Source organism: Papilio machaon, chromosome 11 (genome assembly GCF_912999745.1).
Source record: "Papilio machaon chromosome 11, ilPapMach1.1, whole genome shotgun sequence".
NCBI lineage: Eukaryota > Metazoa > Arthropoda > Insecta > Lepidoptera > Papilionidae > Papilio > Papilio machaon.
This window is the reverse complement of record NC_059996.1, coordinates 753181-769287: the sequence shown is the minus strand read 5'-3', so window position 1 is coordinate 769287 and position 16107 is coordinate 753181. Positions and strand designations below refer to the sequence as shown.

The window sequence follows — 16107 nt, the reverse complement described above, 5'->3', positions numbered from 1 at the left end:
ACATAATGCATTTTAAACCTCAAATCTTACTTCTTACTAATATTATAAATGTGAATGTTTAGATGGATGGATGGTTGTTTGTTTGAAAGTATCTCAGAAATGGCTCAACGGATTTTAATGAAATTTGGCACAGATATAGAACATAGTCTGGAAGAACACATAGGCTACTTATTAAGCTTTTTTTTAATGCCATGCGGACAGAGTCGCAGGCGACAGCTAGTGTGCAATATAAGAAATTAATAGTAAAATTAATTTATTTTTCCAATTTATTCATTAAATAAACTAACCTAACCTCTTAATTCGGTATTTAATTCCGTTGAAAACGATTCTATGTGATTGAAAAACATATTAAGTTTTTGCGCACGTTCCCTACGTGTTAGCATGTTTATGTCACAGAGCACAACTACAGTACACCTACTTTATGTCAAACATTATTTAATACAGAACACACGCCTGTAACCCAGAGGGTAGGCAGAAATCACGAACCTAAATTTGGTGTGGCCAAATGAACCTCCACAATCCACTTTTCGCCATTTCGGGAAACGGAACGTGACGGCTGGCGAGCCACGTCGCTGTACATGATGAAGTAATAAACAAATCCCTTTCTCAAAAACTCCTATACAAAATATCTACAAAAAACAAAGGACTTTATATAAACTTAACTGTTAAAATTTAATTAAACAAGGTTTGAAAAAATAAAATTACCAAAACGTCAACATGCACATATCACTCAAGCAATTTTCAACTAGTATATGAAGTGAGAGCTCTGTTTACAATACACTATGGCGTTTAGTTCCGTAAATCGATGTGGTATAATTACAGTTAGCCTCGCGTACTCGTCGCATTAGATATAGAGACTGTGACGTAAGCACCACATACAAACTAGATACTAGACTGCCTCTTCAATTATTATCTCCCATTTAAACACTTTATTCAGAAGCTGTCGCCTGCGACTCCGTGCAGACTTAAAAAAAATAGTAGCTTATGTATTCTTCCATACTATGTTCTATATCTGTGCCAAATTTCAGCAAGATCAGGTTGCTCAGCAAGGTCAGCTGTTCTGGTCATACCTAATAACAACCATCCATCCATCTAAACATTCGTATTTATAATATTAGTTATATAAGATTAAATTTTATAATACATTGAGATTGTTACGCAAAAAGTAACCATTTAACCATTGGTCTCGTTTCTCTTTACGAAGACGTTATAATAATTATTATTATTTTTGCAAGTGTTACGGATGTGAAAACTTAAAAATAAAAAAAGAATTGCACGTTTGTAACGATAGATATGTTCAAAAATTCAACCGATTTTATTTCTAAAAACATCAAGTGTTAAGTTAAATAAACTGTCACTCTCTTCAAAATTTTAGTAAGATCATCAAAGTTAAGTTTACTTTTCAAAGTTATAATATAACTAGGTTCAAGTCCCCGCCATGTACCAATCTATTTTACGATTTACACACTTACATATTTATACGAAATTCTTACAGTGAAGGGAAAACATCGTGATGTAACCTACACATATCTGCGGAGAAAGATTTGTGTGAAGTCAACTAATCCGCTCTGGGCCAGCGTAGGCCTCGTCACTCTAAACTTTGGGTAGGCACCGAGCCCCTTAGTGGGTATAGTGAATTGAAGATGATGAAATTCTGATCATCACTGAACATCGTTACCGTTTATGATCATTGAATACTTAACAGTTAAAAAGGTAAGGAGTTTAGAACATTTGAAATTACCATACGAACCCTTAAAACCGCCCCAAAACGTTTTCAGTGGGCGGTAATTACGTACGGCGTGGAGAGTAACTTTTTAAATGGCGGTACAACGTACAGTATAATGGATAAGATTTTTACACACTGGTTTTTAGATTGAAAAGGATAAAATTATACAGTATTAAAATTTGAAACGATAACATAAATATAAAGAAAGTTTTTTTATTAACAACAAAAAAGAATAAACCAAAACTAATACTAATTAAAACACTAAAATTACAACACTAAAAAACTAAAATTACAAATAATTGAATAATTGGAACGAAGTTCCTTATCGCGCGTTGTGAAAGGGGGCTAGACGGAAAAAATTCTTACGAAAAGTTGTCACGACACTTTTTGCTATAGTAACCATGGCAACGACGTGACAATATATAACGAAAATTCATAGGAACTTCGTTCCATCCGGGTGTCCCTTGACACCTCTCAAGTTTTTTGAATAATTAAACTTGATGTTTAGTTACCATTTATTATTTAGGGTAATCTGCTGATGCCCACAGTAGGCATTCCCTGTATCATCGGCACTTCATTTTTTATTCCTTGTTCTAAATGAAAACCTAAATATTGTAGAATTTTCATATTTTGAGCTTTCTTACATTATTTTCCTACATTACTATTTTAACACCCGGGATTCCGTCCGCACGAAATGAAAATTATAACATTTCCATGTATGTAAGTTGACGTAGATGGATCATACACTGGTACTATTAAAAACCCCGGAACATTAAGTAGATAACCTTCAACGAACCATTCCTAAATAAAAGTAAATCTATACATTATCTTCTTCGTAGTACATTTATACGAGTAAAATTACTTTATTATACAATGACTCAAACTCAACAATAGTACACGAGCTAATGTATTACGACCGCACAATAACACATTATTGATATTGTAAAAGGAATCGTAACATAACTACATAAAGTACAAATACGAACTACTAAGCGACAAAATTTACTGTCAAATGAGTCATTAATGACATCATAATAGGAAAGATGGCTGATAATGTTATAAGATTTAGGGCTGCCAACATTCAATAAATGTAGACATGAAAACGGGTGTTGAAAAAAACAACAACTAGTGAATTGTCAACCCTTGACATGGAAGACGACGTCAAACTTAGTTACATATTTCACACCATCTACTATGACCCGAAAACATTTGAGACCAGATCTGTATAATCAACCGTTCACTTTCTACTTAGTGCATTATCCAGAGATTCATATATATTAATAGAATAACTAGCTGTCGCCCGCGACGCCGTCCTCGCGGAATTAAAAAAGTAATAATAATGTGTTCTTCCAAACTATGTTCTATATCTGTGCCAAATTTCGTCAAGATTCATTGAGCCGTTTCGGAGATACCTTCAAACAAACATCCATCTAAACATTCACATCTATATATATAAAAGAAAGTCGTGTTAGTAACACCACTTATAACTCAAGAACGGCTGAATCGATTTGACCGAAAATTGGTGGGCAGGTAGCTTAGAACCAGGAAACGGACATAGGATAATTTTTACCCCGTTTTCTATTTTTTATTCCGCGCGGACGGAGTCGCGGGTAAAAGCTAGTTTATAATATTAGTAAGATAAACATGAGGTAACAGTAACAAACGAGAAAGCGAAACATCTGACTTTAAGTGACAGCTGCTAAGAAAATATGTTGCATGCGCCTACCGTTGTTAACCATTTTACTGGTGGTGGCAATATGTGTGCAACCAACATTTTTATGATTTTTTCCACTTTGTAGCACCAATACCTTAAAACTTATGGGTAGTGTCGCTGTGTAAAACGTTTTTTTCTTCCACTAAATATGATTGTTTTTTTACTTTAATAAAAGTTATTAAAGTATTCACAATAAACCAAAAAAACGAGTTTTTGGAACGAAGTTCCTTATCGCGCGATGTGAAAGGGGGCTAGACGGAAAAAATTGTTACGAAAAGTTGTCACGTTGTCACACTTTTTGCTATAGTAACCATGGCAACAACGTGACAATATATAACAAAAATTCATAGAAATAAAATGTACTTCTTGTGAAGACTTAAGTTTTTTATTCATAGAATAAACATTGGTTCCTTCACTAATTAATCGAAAGGAACTTCGTTCCATCCGGGTGTCCCTTGACACCTCGCAAGTTTTTTTTATTTTTCCGAGGCACAAAATTGCTTCTACCAGTTAAAGGGTTAAACGGAAGAAATAGCAGTTTAGGGATATTCCCTGTTCTTGTCCATCTCCTCTCATACTTTTCTTATCAGAAAATGTTCTGATGGAGAAGAGGACTTTTTGAAATAGTTTCATCAAGACTAGAAACTATTATACTCGTATCTGTCCCGATTCATACAAGAGCTTCATTAAAAAATGCCGTAAGTTTGTAATCAGTGGTATTTTCGTACGCGGCCCACATACCCACTTTTATACGGGTCAATCCGATGTGTGAGGGAAAAGGCTTGCGGTTTGCGGAGATGTGTTCAGTTTGACCTGTAAGTCAAGAACGAATCCAAAACGATTTTACTATAGGGACAATTACTAACCTAGTTAGGACAGGTTAACCTCAAATTTTCTAGAGCTACTAGCTTGAAAATAGTGTAATCAGTACGCTAGTTTTTTTCTAGAACATATCTGTTTTTGGTGGCTTTAATAAAACAGGGAATATGTTAAACTCGTAATGAGATTTTTTGTTTTTAATTTAGACTCTCCTAATTCCAAGCAATAATGTAAAATGAAACAGTCTTAAATAATCATTGTACTATAGATAATAAACTTTACATTTAGTAGACCTACATTCCATAACCGTAACACAGACTAGTAAAATTAAAATAGGCCGTCGCAATAAAGGTCCAGTATGCTAACCCGCGTGTACGTTCCGCAAATACACTATACTGCACATGAGACCTTCTTTTGTTCCAATCCAACGCATTGTAGGTAAATAACAAAACTGCATTTTTATACCTGAAAAAAAAAAACATATGTATTTTTGTAACGAGAATTTCCCGCGAAGATCTGAGAAAATGGAACGAAGCAGTGTTTTTTCTGAACTTAGAAAATAGTATTTTAGATTTTTTACTATTGTCTTAGTACAAATGTTTTTAAAACAAAAACCAATGTTTTTAAACATTGCGTAACACATGGTTGAAAGATATAATTCGATGATATTATTTATTTTCCTTATAAATTCCCAAATAGTGCTGAAGAAAACAATACATATTACGGATGCATTGTTTTCTTCAGCAGGTTACTTCAGAGTTACGTCGTCTTGACTGGTCACGATTCAATCCATAGATCGCTTATTCAAATCCGGCTCGAAGGACCAAATAGTTATAGATAAATTCCCTTTTTTAGAAAAATACATAAGTATAATATAAACAGAAAAAGACATTGAAACATATTTGACATTAATATGTTTGTTTTTTCTAACTAACTTATAACATAAAACTATTGGAACTCCTTAGACACAACGAGACAAATCTAAAAAAAGTATATTTCCCGCCTTTTATAATCTATTTATTATTATTATTAAACTTTTAGTACAGAAGCACTGACAGTTGTAATCGTTGCTGCATCAATTAAACGAATCATCGCCGGTCAGCGCCGAAACTGATTCAATTGGCTAATTAACTCAATACACGACACGAGGGCATTCGCAAATCTACGCTTGTCGGTACTAAATTACAAACGTTGGAAATATAAATACATTGGTTAATCGTTGGTTTCTGAGACCAAAATCCCACTAGTATTGTAATTTTGCTTACATCTCCCTCCGCATTATGAGTAAAAAATTTTAAAAAAGCATTAAAAAATTATCGCTGATTGCTTCACCATTTGCTGATAAATACATACCCCTTTAGTTATTGAGTATGTACCAAGTATTGGCAAATAAACAAACGTTTAAAATGCAACAATGAAATGGTATACAAGCTCTATGCTTTCTGTAATAACCAACAAAATCTGGCAGTCGACCAAAAACTAACAAACTGTTCAAAAAAATCTACAACTTTAGCTTTATATTGCGAAAACTTTACCAAAGAGGCAAAGAATATTAGCGACGTTCAATAAATCCATTTTCTATTTTTAAATATGGAAAAAAAAAAACTTTTTTAAATAAAGAATTTCGTATCCTTCCAAAACCGAATTGGAATTTTTGTGCACAAACACGTTTGTCAAGTCACAAAGTGTTTGCAAGGAAAATTGCAAGTTTTTTTACCGATTCATAAAACAACTAACAGCAAGTAAACCACACAATTTACTTTATCATCAAACATCTATGCATATTAATAAAATTGGAGTGTCCGTATGTACGAGTAACATAGAAAAATTTAACCAATTTTTTTAAATTAACTTTTTTTTTAAAGTCTTTGTGTATTTCTATCCGCAACGTTACATTTGTCCTTGGTAATCTCCAGAACGGCTGGACCGATTTTGACAGGACTTTAATGCGAAGGTAGCTGATGTACGCGGGCATGTTTTAGGCTTATTTTTTTAATCTGCGCTGACGAAATCGCGGGAATATATTGCTTGTCATATAATACAATTTAAATAAGTATATATAATTAAAAATATTATATGAACCAAGAATTAGTCGCTTGCTCCGACTTTCTAGTCGCCTTTTTCTTTTAGTCTATGCCAGAAAATCAAGTATGAGGCCAATTAAAGGTCAGCCGTAACTTTAGTATAAAACAACTCAACAATCTCTATAGAATAGTCCTCACGTGACATGTTTTTTTATCGACAACACTACATCACCGCGATCGATACTGGCCAGTGTTATCTAACGCTGCTCATATTGTTTTAACGTCAGTATTTTAATCTGTGGACTTTTTACGAAATTAAAAACACAAAAGAAAAATGCATAAAATTCTTCTTTGTGTTTCGGTAATAACGATGGATTGAAAAAAACGTCGCATAAGACTTTATTTATCTGAAATATTACAATTTTTTTGTTTATAAACCAATTGGATTAATAGACGTAAGTTGTTATTATTAAGTTTTCTATTAATAGTTTGTAAATTAAATAAGTTCAGTTTTTAATTTTAGTTTTTGGCTGATGTTTAACGCGCCTCGTTATTTTCAAAAACATAACTTCAAATTAAAACTAATTTGATAAAAATTACAAAGTGTAATTATAAACCTAAGTTGAAACGTGTTTTGAAAAAAAAAAACAATCTAGTTTTCATATCGTGCTAGAACACAGACGGATTCATGCTAATTGAATGTAATTTCTATTTATTTTATAAGAAGTAAAGCATTTTTAAATCATATTCTTCAGAAAGTTCATGTACTTTCTTATTCAGCCTATAAAAGTTTAATCTAAAAAAGTCGTGGATTATTTTTGCCCGACTCACTAGAAGGTAATAATTTTAGTTAACATATGTACGAAGACATACATGAATGAAGTTTTACGCTAACCTTAAGTTGTACTTGCTGAAAAATTGAGTTAAATTGATATTTTCCGTAGTGTTGTTCTGTGGGCTTTCACTGCTGTAACACTTGTACAAAATCGTATGACATCTCTCTAAGAAATAATAATATGTTTTTACAAGAGTGTAGGCAATGGAAACCAATAGTTTGACCTCTCTTTTATCACAATTTTAGGAGTAGATGCAGTAGTTTTTTTGAGGTCTAATCGAAACTATCAAATCTATCTGTTTTATAAAATTAGCATAGAGAACGAAAGCTTGTCCTGGTGTAGAATGTCATCTAAAACTACCCACAAGTATAGCACTTGCATCTCTTTTCTTGATGTAGTCCGTAAATTAATCAAAAGTTTGAAATCTTTTTAAAAAATGTTTTATTTGTCGTCTGTTCGAGACACTTTTTTTTACTTTATATAGTTTATTCTCTTTTATTTAGACTAGTTTTAGAAATATACGCAGAAAACCAATGGATAATTATGTGCAGGTTATTATCTTATCTGTTATCAGTTCAATATGATCGCTACCTCGCCGCGCTACAGCTCAGTTTGTTCAACTTGTAAACAAAAAAAATCAACAAGAACATGCTAAATTAGGTTAAACAAACAGGCTCACGAGCACCATACTCTCGCTGATAGTTTTGCACGGTCAAGGACGTACAGCGATGCAAACGTACGATGAACACTTATCAAACAGGTTCGGTTTAACAATATGTTGTAATGAAACGATGTAAGAGCGACCGGCGGCGACGGCGGCGTGGCGAATGTTTTGGTGCGTGCGGACGTCGCGAGGACGGCAAAGTTTACACAACATCGCCGCGCACGCGAACACACCGGTTTCATAAATACGCGCCGACCGGCCGACCATGAAACGCCCCACCGCAGCTCACCGCAACCAGCCGCGGCCGTCGGCACGGCTGCGACGATAAACACTCACCTTTTTGACCTGAAAGTGCTCCGGGCGCAGCGTCTCCTGGATCTCTTGCTCGAGGCCGCGCGGCGCCGACTGCATCGAGCCCCGCAGCCCGTCCAGCACCCCCTTGAACGTGAACTTCTTCATCGCGAACGCGGAGACGTCGCGGGTCCTTTGTCCGAGTGCCGGCCGCGGCTACATCACACCCGTCCGCGGCGGACAGCGGCCCGGTTTTGGCGGAGTGGGCGCGAGACCGATCCGCGACGCGCCTCTGCGCAGGCCGGCGCCTCCGCCGCCACGCGCGCGCCGCCCCGCGATCGACGGCTCCCGAGGCACCGCCTCCGGAATGTACGGCAATGCGGTCTCGCCCGCGATCGATACCTGCCGCTGCCACGCTGCGACACACGCGCACTTCGCTCCTCGCACGTTCGCCGCACGTCGCACGCAGACCACACACACCGACACCGCGGCGGACGTTCGCCTACTAGCCCGGTAGCTGATAGCCTGCCTGAACGCGCGAAGCGTTCAATCGATATGCTCCAACGTGGTACAGAAAGAGACGAGCGCACGTCACACACGAAGGCTTATCGCCGCGCCTCGCACACGAAAATACCAGCTGATGCTCGCTTTCGACTGTCAGCCATAGGTGGCGCTTGACGTAAACACATACGTGACTTGTCACTTGTCACTTGTTGCTGTCAGAGAGTGCAGTTTTGTCAAAACATCGGATTTTAAGAGTAAACTTTTCGTTAAAGAGTTTTTATTCAAAGAAATGTCGTACAAAACTATCGTAAGAAGCCTTCGGACGCTAAGTTATGTGGGAAGCTATAAGAAAATACGAAGCCGACCTTACAAGTAAGTTTAGTTATATCTTTTACACGTAATTCAGCGTTTATAATATCTAATTACAGTTTATTTGTTCTTGGTAAAAGGGAAAATATATTAATGTAGATCATCTACACCATTTGGACTTCGTATTTAAAGATTCTTACAAGGAAATAACTAAGTATAGTATAGAAGACATTATCAGATTAAGATAAACTGTTGACACATTTTTATCGAACTGTTATTATCAGTCTTGTAAAAAAGGCAATGAAATTAAAGAGTTATTGCCCCACACTAAACCAGTTTCAAATAATTACAGCTACTGACATTACCTGATTGTTAAAAACTGTAACATGCAAAAACTTCTGTCTCAAAGATTATGTTCCTATGTTTTTTCCAAAAAATACAAAACTTCTAGATGTATATAGCCATATAATGTTTAATTTTTCCAACATTGAATGCTTTGTTTACACATTCAATTGGAATGGGATATATATTTCAGGTTTTACTATGCAGCGATAGTGGGTACAGGTTTTATAGCTTATACACAGTTGAAGAACAATAAAGCTGAGATGAAAGAAATAATGCAGCTTAAGAACTACATGGCTGAACCTATCACACCTCTTGCACAATTAGAACAGAATCCAGACGATATGAAGACACAGATGGAGCTCCTAATCATGAGAATACAAGCCGAATTCTGTAGAGCGCTAGAGAAAGAAGAAGACCAGGTGAGAAAATATATATAAATAGTTAAGTTACAAAAAAGACTTAATTAACATTAATAAAGTTACTAAAAAACTTTGAAAATAGTTATGCAATAGTCTTCAGTTTATAAAATATTTTTACCCTCAAGCTTCTTTACTTCTGATTTTTAGTCTGTGGTTTAATTTATTATTCTAGTACAAATATCTCCGGAATAATTCTTTACTTTATAAATTCATTTTAACAATTTAACTGGCTTTTGTTTGTGTATTTTCTTACCGAAACAGTGACAAGACTATTCCATTAATATTGACTTAAAATATTACATAATTTAATGTATTCTTTCAATTATAATTATCCAAAAAAAAAAAGTTTCTCTTATAGGCATGGGAAGATGAAAAAACTGCCGATGACTATGATTTTGACAAAGACCTGTTTTTACCTTCACCGGTAGGAGTTTTTTATTAACAATAAGCTTGTTATGATATATTTTTTTATGTAGTAATATAGCTGTTATTCTAACACAATTAAAAAACCATACATTATTATAGCAAAGCATGCATTTATAAGTTAGGATGTTAAATTTAATATCAACCTTTGATATACCTTTTTCAGTTTTTGTTAAAAAATCATCTTCCTTGCTTTATTTTAAACTAGCTGTCGCCCTTACTCTGTCCGTGCGGAATTAAAAAAAACTAATATTAGTAGTCTAAATGTTCTTCCAGACTATGTTCTACATCTCCAAATTTCACCATGATCCATGTAGTCGTTTTAGAAATATCTTCAAAAAAACATCCATCCATCCATCCATCTAAACATTAACATTTATAATATTAAAAGAAAGTCGTGTTAGTTACACTATTTATAACTCAAGAACGGCTCAATCGATTTGACTGAAAATTGGTGGGCAGGTAGCTTAGAACCAGGAAACGGACATAGGATAATTTTTAACCCGTTTTCTATTTTTTATTCCGCGCGGACGGAGTCGCGGGTAAAAGCTAGTTTATAATATTAGTAAGAAGTAAGATAGTAGCAATGATTGTACGTTATTTCTACTCCAATATCTACATTTATTGGTGACTCACATTTGACTGTAAAATATGATAAAATTAGATTAATTTTATCCGTCATTGGAAACAATAGATTGTTTTTTTTTATTTTCGTTCCACTTTAGCTCATTGTTAATAATTTTCAACTTCTGTATTATGAAATAAGGATGAGGGTTTCAATTTCATCTTTCGACTATTAACTCATTCTACTAACTCGCTTGGCAAGTTCATTTACTCACAAAAATATTTTCTTAAAACCTGAGATTCCCAAAGTTTCTTTTTCTTATAGGCTTGTTGTAATTTTCTTCTGCAACTGCAACTGCAACTGCAGTTCAATTCTTGCAACTGTTCCTCAACTATTTTGAGGAACATAGACTTATACTAAAGTTGTAGTTTTATTGAACAAAGCTATGTCATGTTAACTGTTTTAACAATTCCAGGAGTCAAAATTCAAAGTAGACCGATGGACCAGGAAAGAGGGTGGTGGGGGAATAACCTGTGTCCTGCAGGATGGACGGGTATTTGAGAAGGCTGGGGTTAATATATCCGTGGTGTCAGGAACATTGCCGCCCGCCGCCGTACAGCAGATGAGAAGCAGGTATGACAAAGATAAGGCTTTGCAAAGATTGTATTGCGGACATGTGCTGGACACTTTCTTTGTACCAGCAATTTAGATCGGCTAGTGTAGTAGATAATTTCGTAGATGAAGACGTAATTTGTTCCCGTCCGATAGGAGTGTTTTTCGGTATATATACTAGTTTTTGCCCGCGACTTCGTCCGTCGGAATTCAAAAAAGCTTAGTGAGTAGCCTATGTGTTTTTCCAGCCTATGTTCTATATTTGTGCAAAATTTCATCTAGTAGTAACAAACATCCATACATCCAAACTTTCGCATTTATAATTATGATGGCCTCGAGATTCCTCAAGATTGTTCCTCAAGATTGAGTAGCAAGCTCTTGTAATCGGCTTTACCGATGATGGATTGTTACGTGTAATTCGCTCCATATTCTTCCGATTTATCATTTCGTACGGTCTTAAACAGTGAGACTCATAGGCTACTAGCTGTTGCCCGCGACTCCGTCCGCGCGGAATTAAAACATAATAAGTAGCCTATGTGTTCTTCCAGACTATGATCTACATTTATGCCAAATTTCATCGACATGCGTTAATCCGTTCTGGAGATACATTCAAACAAACATCCATCCAATTCATCCAAACATTCGCATTTATAATATTAGTAAGATTTTATTTAATAAGTATTTTTGAAATGATTATCATATAGTCTGTTTTTTTTTCGACATCTCCCAGAGGCAAGAACTTACAGTCATCAGAGCTGCCGTTCTTTGCGGCGGGAGTGAGTGCGGTCATTCACCCCCGCAACCCCATGGTGCCCACCGTGCACTTCAACTATAGGTACTTCGAGGTCAGAGATAAGGATGGTGAGTTAGGTTTCCACTCTTCATTTACAGTCGAGGACGTTTATTTCCTACCCTTTTCTGTGAAATGTCATTTGACGCTAACCATTCTTACATCTAAATCTTGTAGCAACCTATATAGGCCTTATTGTGACAGTTTGCTGTATGATATCGGATTTTAAGTAGAAACTAAATTTTAAAATTAAATTTGTGTGTTCGTTCGTGATACGACCTGTTTATATCAGCGAAGAAATTCAGAGATATGTGTGAAGTCAACTTCAATGGGCCAGTTTGACTGTCACCTAGTCACCTTAAAGTGGATAAGCTCTAAACTAACTTTATAACTTCATTATTGCTTACCAATAGGCGTTCAATGGTGGTTCGGTGGCGGTACCGATCTAACCCCATATTATCTGAATGAAGATGATGCGATACACTTCCATCTTACCCTTAAAGACGCCTGTGATGCCCACGACCCTACATACTATCCCAAGTAAGTATACATGTACAGGACACAAACAATTGGATGTAAACAGCGTTTAATATAAAGGAACACCGAAGAAAGTGTGGATGGAAAGCTCAAAACTTTTAAATATTCTAAAAATTCTTTCTGGCAAAACATGGGGAATACACCCAAAACACCTACGAAAATTATATCTATCCTTAATAAGAAGTAGATTAGATTATTCGTCATTTATATATGATTGCAGTGCCAAAAATCACACAAACAAACTTGACATAATACAGAATCGCGCTTTGAGAATAATTGGCGGATTCATTAAAACGACTCCAATTCATGTCATGGAATCAGAGCTAAGTATTGTACCCTTGACAGTTAGACGACTTTTCCTGGCTTTTAAGTACAGTTTGAAATCTAATGCTTGGTCCGATAATTTTACTTGCGATCTTATTACAAAATTAAGCTCCTTGAGTAATACTAGATATTGGCAAAAAAAAGAAAACCTTTACTGATCAAGACGTTTAATGAAGTGAGCCAAATGAATATGATCAGATCTGACATTTTAAATATGTTTAATTTAGACTTATGGGTTACGGCGTTAGACATTAAATCAATAACACGTTTTAATCTTAATTGTATAACTTCTTCTAAGACATCTTACGATCCTAATATAATTAAAAACATCGTTATGGCTGAATTGAATTTAATTTATAGTAGCTCACATAAAATATTTACAGACGGTTCTAAAAGTGATCAGGGTCTTGGAATAGGTATTTATGACCAAACTTTAAACCAGACATTTGGATACAAAATAAATTCGGAAGTGCCAATTATGACGCTGGAACTCATTGCAATATCACAGGCTTTGCATTACTCAATTCACTGTCGTGTAAAGGATCTTGTCATTTTTACTGACAGCAAAAGTGCCTTACAACATTTGGCTCGTTGCGCCTCTGGTTGCAGAGGATTAACGATAGCCTACGAAGTTTTAAAATCTATTATCACTCTGCTGAATAGTGGATCAGTTATAAGGCTGCAATGGGTTCCGGCTCATGTTGGTGTAAAAGGAAACGAGCTGGCAGATCGCATCGCCAAGCGAGCGGCTGACAGTGATAACATTGTCAATTTTATTCCAGACCATAGTGAATACTTTTCTAAATTCAAAATTTCGTGTATAAAAATTTGGAATGATATGTTTCAAGAAACATCTAAAGAAAAGGGCATTTGGTATAGGATTTTACAAAGCGAGCCACTAAATTTGCCTTGGTTCACAGGCGGGTTGAGCAGAAGGCATATTAGATCAGCGTTGAGACTTCGTTCTGGCCACTACCCAACAGCAAGTTTTGGATTTCTGATGAAAAAAAACACGTCTCCTAATTGTGAGACATGCAGGAAGCCAGAAGATGTCCAACACTTGCTGTTGGAGTGTGAGCGAAACAGACGGGATCGGGAGCTGTTGTTCGCAGAGCTGAAAGTTAATCCCATCGATGTTGGTCTAATATTTTCAATTTTGTCAGACCCGACCTCAATGGCGGCGATTCGACTATGCCAGCTCGTTTATTAAAAGGAAAAAGGCACTATGGGATTGGCATGTCTTAAAAAGACAAAAATCCCAAAAAAAAAAAACAGATTAAAAAAAAAAAAAAAAGTGTGGATGGATTGTGTGAGAGAAGACATACGTAAGAAAGAGAACTCAAATATGATGCCTGATAGAGATGAATGCCAGAGTATAAATAGTCAAACATTAATATTGGTCGGATGTGAGAGGCGCTACTGTCGCGGTTAGTTCTGACAGAATATTTGTAACACCTACATGGGCATAAAAAAAAATTACATAGTCGTAAATCGACAAGGATATCTGAATCGGTGGGCATAAATAAAACTAAAATATGATAGCTCACTAACGCCCTCATGTCAAGATCAAAAAAGTGCTAAAAGATCATTTTCGTAATGTCAGTTTTTTCCTATGAAGGTTTTACCCATTTTGTGTCAGAACTAACTACGATAGCAGCGCCTCTCACCGGGCAATATATCCTTGTTTGACTTTATCGACACTTGTGACACTTTTTGTACATTGCTAGGAGGTCGCTAGTGAGCCATCATAATTTAGTTTGACCAATACCCACCTCGTTAGATATCTTTTCGGTATACATCAAAAAGGCAGTAGTTAGCTGAACTTAACCTTCTTTCAGGTTCAAAAAGTGGTGCGATGATTACTTCACAATCCCGCACCGTGGTGAAAGAAGAGGTATCGGTGGTATTTTCTTCGACGATATTGATTTCCCTTCAAAAGAAAAAGCATTTGAATTTATAACATCCTGTGCGGAGTCTGTTGTACCGAGCTATATTCCTATTGGTACGTAAAAAGAAGTCTATAGATTGTTTTTTTTTAAATTTTCAACTTCAAGAATTTTTTGAGACTTGTCCAAGGAACCATAGACAATTCGACAGATAAGCAGACTAATAATCGTTTTTTGGAGTTTGATCGTCACTAAAGTCTTTATTTATTACATTTTTATTATTAGGCGACTGACTTAGTTGTAACTTCATGTGAATTTTAATGTGACTGTCTGTTGCCTAAACAACTGAATCGATTTCGTCGAATAAGGATATAATCTGTTCGTTTTTTTTATTTAACTTTTTTTTTTAATCACAGTACAAAAGCACAAAGACGACGCTTACGGTTACCACGAGCGTCAATGGCAGCTACTACGTCGTGGTCGGTATGTCGAATTCAATCTGGTGTACGACCGCGGCACTAAGTTCGGTCTGCACACACCTGAAGCTAGATACGAGTCCATACTCATGTCATTGCCCTTGAATGCGGTGAGTGTTGCCAGATTTTCACACTGTACTTACATTTACTGAGAACATGCTTTATTTCTGTCTTTCTATCTGCGTGTGTGTGTGAAAAAACTGACATTGCATGTCAGAAATATAAAATTTCGATTTATTTACTTTTCCACCCGAGAGATAAAACATTTCTAGTTATTTAGTATTAAAGAAATAGTAATTTATTCGACCATATTTATCTAGTAATAGATGTATAAATGAAAAAAAAACTAAGGAAGCTCTATATCTTATAGATATAAACTCATAACTATGAGTTGAAAAACTATTTCAATATTTTCACAGAAATGGGAGTACATGCACGAGCCTAAACAGAACTCTCCAGAAGAGAAATTAATGAGAGTCCTAAAGGAGCCTCGAGACTGGCTCAATATTGAAAAAGGAAAAAGGACTGTTGGTTAATTGCACAGATTATAACTAAGTTTCACAAGGTTTTGCGATACTGTATTTTTGTAAAAAATTTAAATGTATTATAAATATTTGGTGTTGAATGATTGTTTAATTACATTCCTTATTTATTTTTTGTAAAAAAATAAGTATTTGGCAGAGAGTTCAGATAATAAATTCGTTATCCTAAAAAGCAACAGAATTTTATTTTTAACTGACTGAACTTTTATGACCAATAAGATTTAGCTTATTATACCTGGAAAAATTAAGTTCAACAGAAAGATATTCTCAATAATTCTGGATATTTGATGAAATCATATTT

At 35.5% G+C, this 16107-nt stretch overlaps 2 protein-coding genes across 3 annotated transcripts in view; one reads left to right on the top strand and one right to left on the bottom strand.

Moving 5' to 3' along the window:
• LOC106716126 (syntaxin-binding protein 5) overlaps positions 1 to 8594 on the bottom strand; it is a 165921-nt gene extending 157327 nt beyond the window's left edge. The window contains exon 1 of the mRNA XM_045679904.1: positions 8120 to 8594. Coding sequence (XP_045535860.1) covers positions 8120 to 8242 — 123 coding nt within the window. The 5' untranslated portion in view covers positions 8243 to 8594. The remainder of the gene's footprint in view (positions 1 to 8119) is intronic.
• Positions 8595 to 8735: 141 nt separating this feature from the next.
• On the top strand, positions 8736 to 15943 carry LOC106714628 (oxygen-dependent coproporphyrinogen-III oxidase). Of its 2 annotated transcripts, XM_014507719.2 has the most exons (9): positions 8736 to 8950; positions 9423 to 9651; positions 10010 to 10075; positions 11115 to 11272; positions 11982 to 12112; positions 12455 to 12581; positions 14741 to 14904; positions 15205 to 15374; positions 15684 to 15943. In XM_014507719.2, the coding sequence occupies exons 1-9, from the start codon at positions 8868 to 8870 to the stop codon at positions 15798 to 15800; spliced, it is 1245 nt and encodes a 414-aa protein (XP_014363205.2). In that variant the 5' UTR covers positions 8736 to 8867; the 3' UTR covers positions 15801 to 15943. The 2 variants fall into 2 exon arrangements, with proteins under 2 accessions (XP_014363205.2, XP_014363206.2); XM_014507720.2 differs by lacking the exon at positions 10010 to 10075 and having other exon boundaries at positions 8737 to 8950.
• Positions 15944 to 16107: the final 164 nt, after the last annotated feature.

Excerpts from the sequence above, each read along its gene's own strand:
- LOC106714628 (XM_014507719.2), top strand. The coding sequence starts at position 8,868 with ATGTCGTACAAAACTATCGTAAGAAGCCTTCGGACGCTAAGTTATGTG. Across the intron at positions 12,113-12,454 it reads CGAGGTCAGAGATAAGGATG|GCGTTCAATGGTGGTTCGGT; the intron begins GTGAGTTAGGTT and ends GCTTACCAATAG. Across the intron at positions 12,582-14,740 it reads GACCCTACATACTATCCCAA|GTTCAAAAAGTGGTGCGATG; the intron begins GTAAGTATACAT and ends ACCTTCTTTCAG.